This window comes from Salvia splendens, chromosome 22 (genome assembly GCF_004379255.2).
Source record: "Salvia splendens isolate huo1 chromosome 22, SspV2, whole genome shotgun sequence".
Taxonomy (NCBI): domain Eukaryota; kingdom Viridiplantae; phylum Streptophyta; class Magnoliopsida; order Lamiales; family Lamiaceae; genus Salvia; species Salvia splendens.
In genome coordinates, this window is record NC_056053.1 from 10,773,503 (window position 1) to 10,776,913 (window position 3,411).

A 3,411-nucleotide genomic window follows, 5' to 3' on the forward strand; every position below is an offset into this window, starting at 1 on the left:
ACACCTTTATGGGAAGGCGTGCAGTCGCTAGCGTCATGCCTGCAACCGCCTGCAAACCGTCCTCTCCCATACCTATCGGTTAATAACCGTGTTCTCTTCTCATTTTCCCTTATTCACTCTCTCTACATCCAGAATTCCCCAAACTTCTCTCTAGGGTTCCTTTCTCTAACCCTAATCAAAGAAATTTCTGTCCTAGTTTTTGTCAAGATTTTCTACAGAATTCTTCATGGATAACAAGCCGAGTACCGGAAACACTTCAGGATCCGCCGATTCAAGTGCGGCGGCGTTTATGGCGGATATACTACAAAAATTTGGGGGACCAGAAAAGGCGATGGAGGCATTTGCCATGTTCGCAGCGGTAATGGGGAAATCTGCACCAGCCGTTTCTACATCTGCCGTATCACAACCGGGAACTTCAGGGGTTTCAACACCCAAACCGGTGGCTGCCGCAGAACCCACCACCGCTGTACCAGAAGAAGCTGTCACTGTTCAAGAACCAACCACCGCAGAATCTCGCGAAGAAGAAGCAGATCTGACCGCGGGGTTGGAGTTGTTGGCCGTAAGTGAGCCTAGGTTAGGTTCTGTCACTGAGGAGGGGGCAACCCTTGTTGTGAAGGAATTTACAGAGGGGGAAACCCCTGTTTTGGAGGAGTTGGTCGAGGGGGAAAACCCTGTTGTTGGTTGCGATGTTCCAACGGGCGGCGAAGCCCTAACTTCTGAAAGACAATCGGCGGGGAAAACCCCAGGAGTGGTTGAGGGCACCGAAGCCCAATTTGTTACGGGAAGTCCGGGTGGGGTAGAGACCCCTGTTTACATCGAGGGGGCAACCCCATTGATTGGGAAGGAAGACGACCTCGCGTCTGGCGAGGCACAGGAACCCGTCGACGACGGGATGACTCTAATGGTGGATCTGACTGATGTCCCTGATGGGACCGATTCACCGGTAAATGCAAGGGAAGCAAGGAGGAAGGCTCGTCGGAGTCTGCGTGATGAGATAGACGAAACCGTCCAGCAGACGGAGGAGGACATGCTGGGTCGAGGGGCCGCAGCACCTGAGCAGGCAGATTCTCCCAGACCTGACGATGGGGAGAACGACGAGGAGGAGCGCAGACGCACGGTCGAGAGGAAGAGGACGGGGAAGCAGATCGCTCCTTCCTCGACCAAGAAAGCAAGAGGGAAGTCCGCCGACCATTCTCCCTCTCCACCTGCTAAAATATCGTCCGATGCCGAGTCGGAAAGCCCTAATGAGTCCAGTGACTCCGAGGAAGATCAAGGAGTGGAGCTCAATTTTGAGCCGAAAGAAATCTGGATAACTAAGGAACTGCTGAATGCGATGGGGAAGTTTGATGACCCAAAACGTACAGCGATATATGCAGAGAAGAGTACCGTGGGGAAACATGCCAAATCGGGAAAGAAGTACGATTCAGCAGAGCTTAAGGGGATCTCAAGCAATGACGAGTTTCGGGGGTATATAGAGGCAATCGGCTTTGACTGGTTGCTAAAGCATAACACCCTTGAGGTTCCGATAGACGTGGCACGAGAATTTTTCTCGACTTTCCGGTTTAAATCCACCACCGACTTGGATGCCGATTCCATTAACTTCAGGCTCTTTAATGAAGAGCATGTGATGAGCATCAGGGAGTGGACTCTACGGATGGGTCTGCTAACGCGTATGGAAGATGACGAAGGTTTATGGAATGAGAGAATGGTTGGTCCACCAAAACTCACGCCAGGTTTCAAAGCGCAGAGCGCATGGGAGTTCTTGACTCATCCGAGGGTGGGTCAATTTAAAACTAGTTGTTCGAAGGCTCACCACATCGAAGACAGGGTTCTGAGGTTCGCCCAAACCTTCATTAGCTACAACCTGATGGGCACAGCCAACACCGCCTTGACAACCGCCGACTTATACTTTACCTTGTGCATGGCCACGGGTGTACGTGTTCATTTGGGCTACTGGTTAGCTCAAGCCTGCCACCAAGTAACTGCCAATCCCTCCCGGCATCTATACACATGCCACCTTCTGGGAGCTTATCTGCAGCGCAATGTGATTATGAAGATCCACAAGGCTTGCCGGGAGGTGAAGATGTGTCTACCCCGCGAGGTTTTCAATATGGAGTACTTCTTCAACAAGGGGCTGCTAATCATGCACAAGAGGGATGTCTATTTTTACGAAGTTGGTAAATCGGAGGCCCAGATCAAACAGGAACAAGAGGTGGCGGGTGTGAAGGACGTTGCTGATGCAGGTGAAGCCAGGAAGCCAGTTGTGGAGGTGGATGCAATGAGAAAGAAAGTCAGTTGGATGAGATCCGAGATTCAAAAAGTGATGGAAGGGATTGTGGCCCTGCGGGGTAAAGGAAAAGACAATGGTGAAGCTGAGAGAGTAAGGAAGAAAGTTGCCGGAGTACGAACGGGAATGGTAGAAATGAGATCGGAGGTTTAGACGGTTAGGGAGGAAATGGTGGCCCTCAAGGGGCGCGTTTCTGATCTGGTGGCAATGTCGACCCGATGCACTGAGAAGATGACGGAGGGTGTCACGTTAATGATGGCAATGATAAAGTGGTTGCGAGAGAAATTCCCGGACGCACCAATATTACTTCCTGGACCTAGTGGCGGACCCAGGGCGCCAAGTCCAGGAGATCTATCTATCCGGAAGCAGCCAGAAGTCAACAAGCCTCTAATCAATTCGTCCTCTACTAGACCCATGACCTTGAAGAAGACCGTACCCGGACAGACTGACGAGAGGAAAGAGAAGCCGGAATCACCGGCAAGAAAGAAAGCTAAAGTGACCCAACAAGCTGTGCCGCCCAAGTCTGGCTCCCGAGGGGGCCAGACCCCGAATTAATTTCCCCCAACCCAAGTAACTTTTACTTTTCGTCTTTTATTGCTTTCTGTTTCTGCTTTTTGTTTGTTTTAATGTTCTGTGCCAGCATGCTTGCTCTGTACATATGTGTTGCTACTTTCCACACTTAGCCCAATTTCTGGTCTAAGTGTGAGAAGGGGTTGAGCTGTTTTGCATGTTTGGTTTTGGTTGTTGTGCTTTCTCCCACTTAGCTCGGTGTACGGTCTAAGTGTGAGAAGTTTGTTTGTTTTTGGCACGATGTTTATTTGTTTGGTTTTCTGTTTTACATGTTTGTACTTCCCTATTTACCCCCCTTCACTAGGATGGCTTGGGGACAAGCTTGAGTGAAGTGGGAGGGGGAGGGAATAGGTGCAGTCTGTGACTGTAAGTCTTATAGTTTTTTTTTTTTTAGGTCTTGTCTGTGTGTTACGTGTTGCATGAGCTAGTGGATACAATAAGGCAGAAATATTCCCTTAGTGAGAGCGATTGAAGATAGGATACACGTCAACTTTGATGCCCTCTTCCTTAATAAACTAAAAGCGGTTTGGATGAAGTGAGGACGATAGAGGATA

The 3,411-nt window shown here is 49.9% G+C and overlaps 1 protein-coding gene across 1 annotated transcript; it reads left to right on the top strand.

Moving 5' to 3' along the window:
* The first annotated feature begins 331 nt into the window (after positions 1–331).
* Positions 332–1,683, top strand: LOC121786709. The gene is made up of 3 exons (XM_042185337.1): positions 332–487; positions 596–1,519; positions 1,639–1,683. The coding sequence occupies exons 1-3, from the start codon at positions 332–334 to the stop codon at positions 1,681–1,683; spliced, it is 1,125 nt and encodes a 374-aa protein (XP_042041271.1).
* Positions 1,684–3,411: the final 1,728 nt, after the last annotated feature.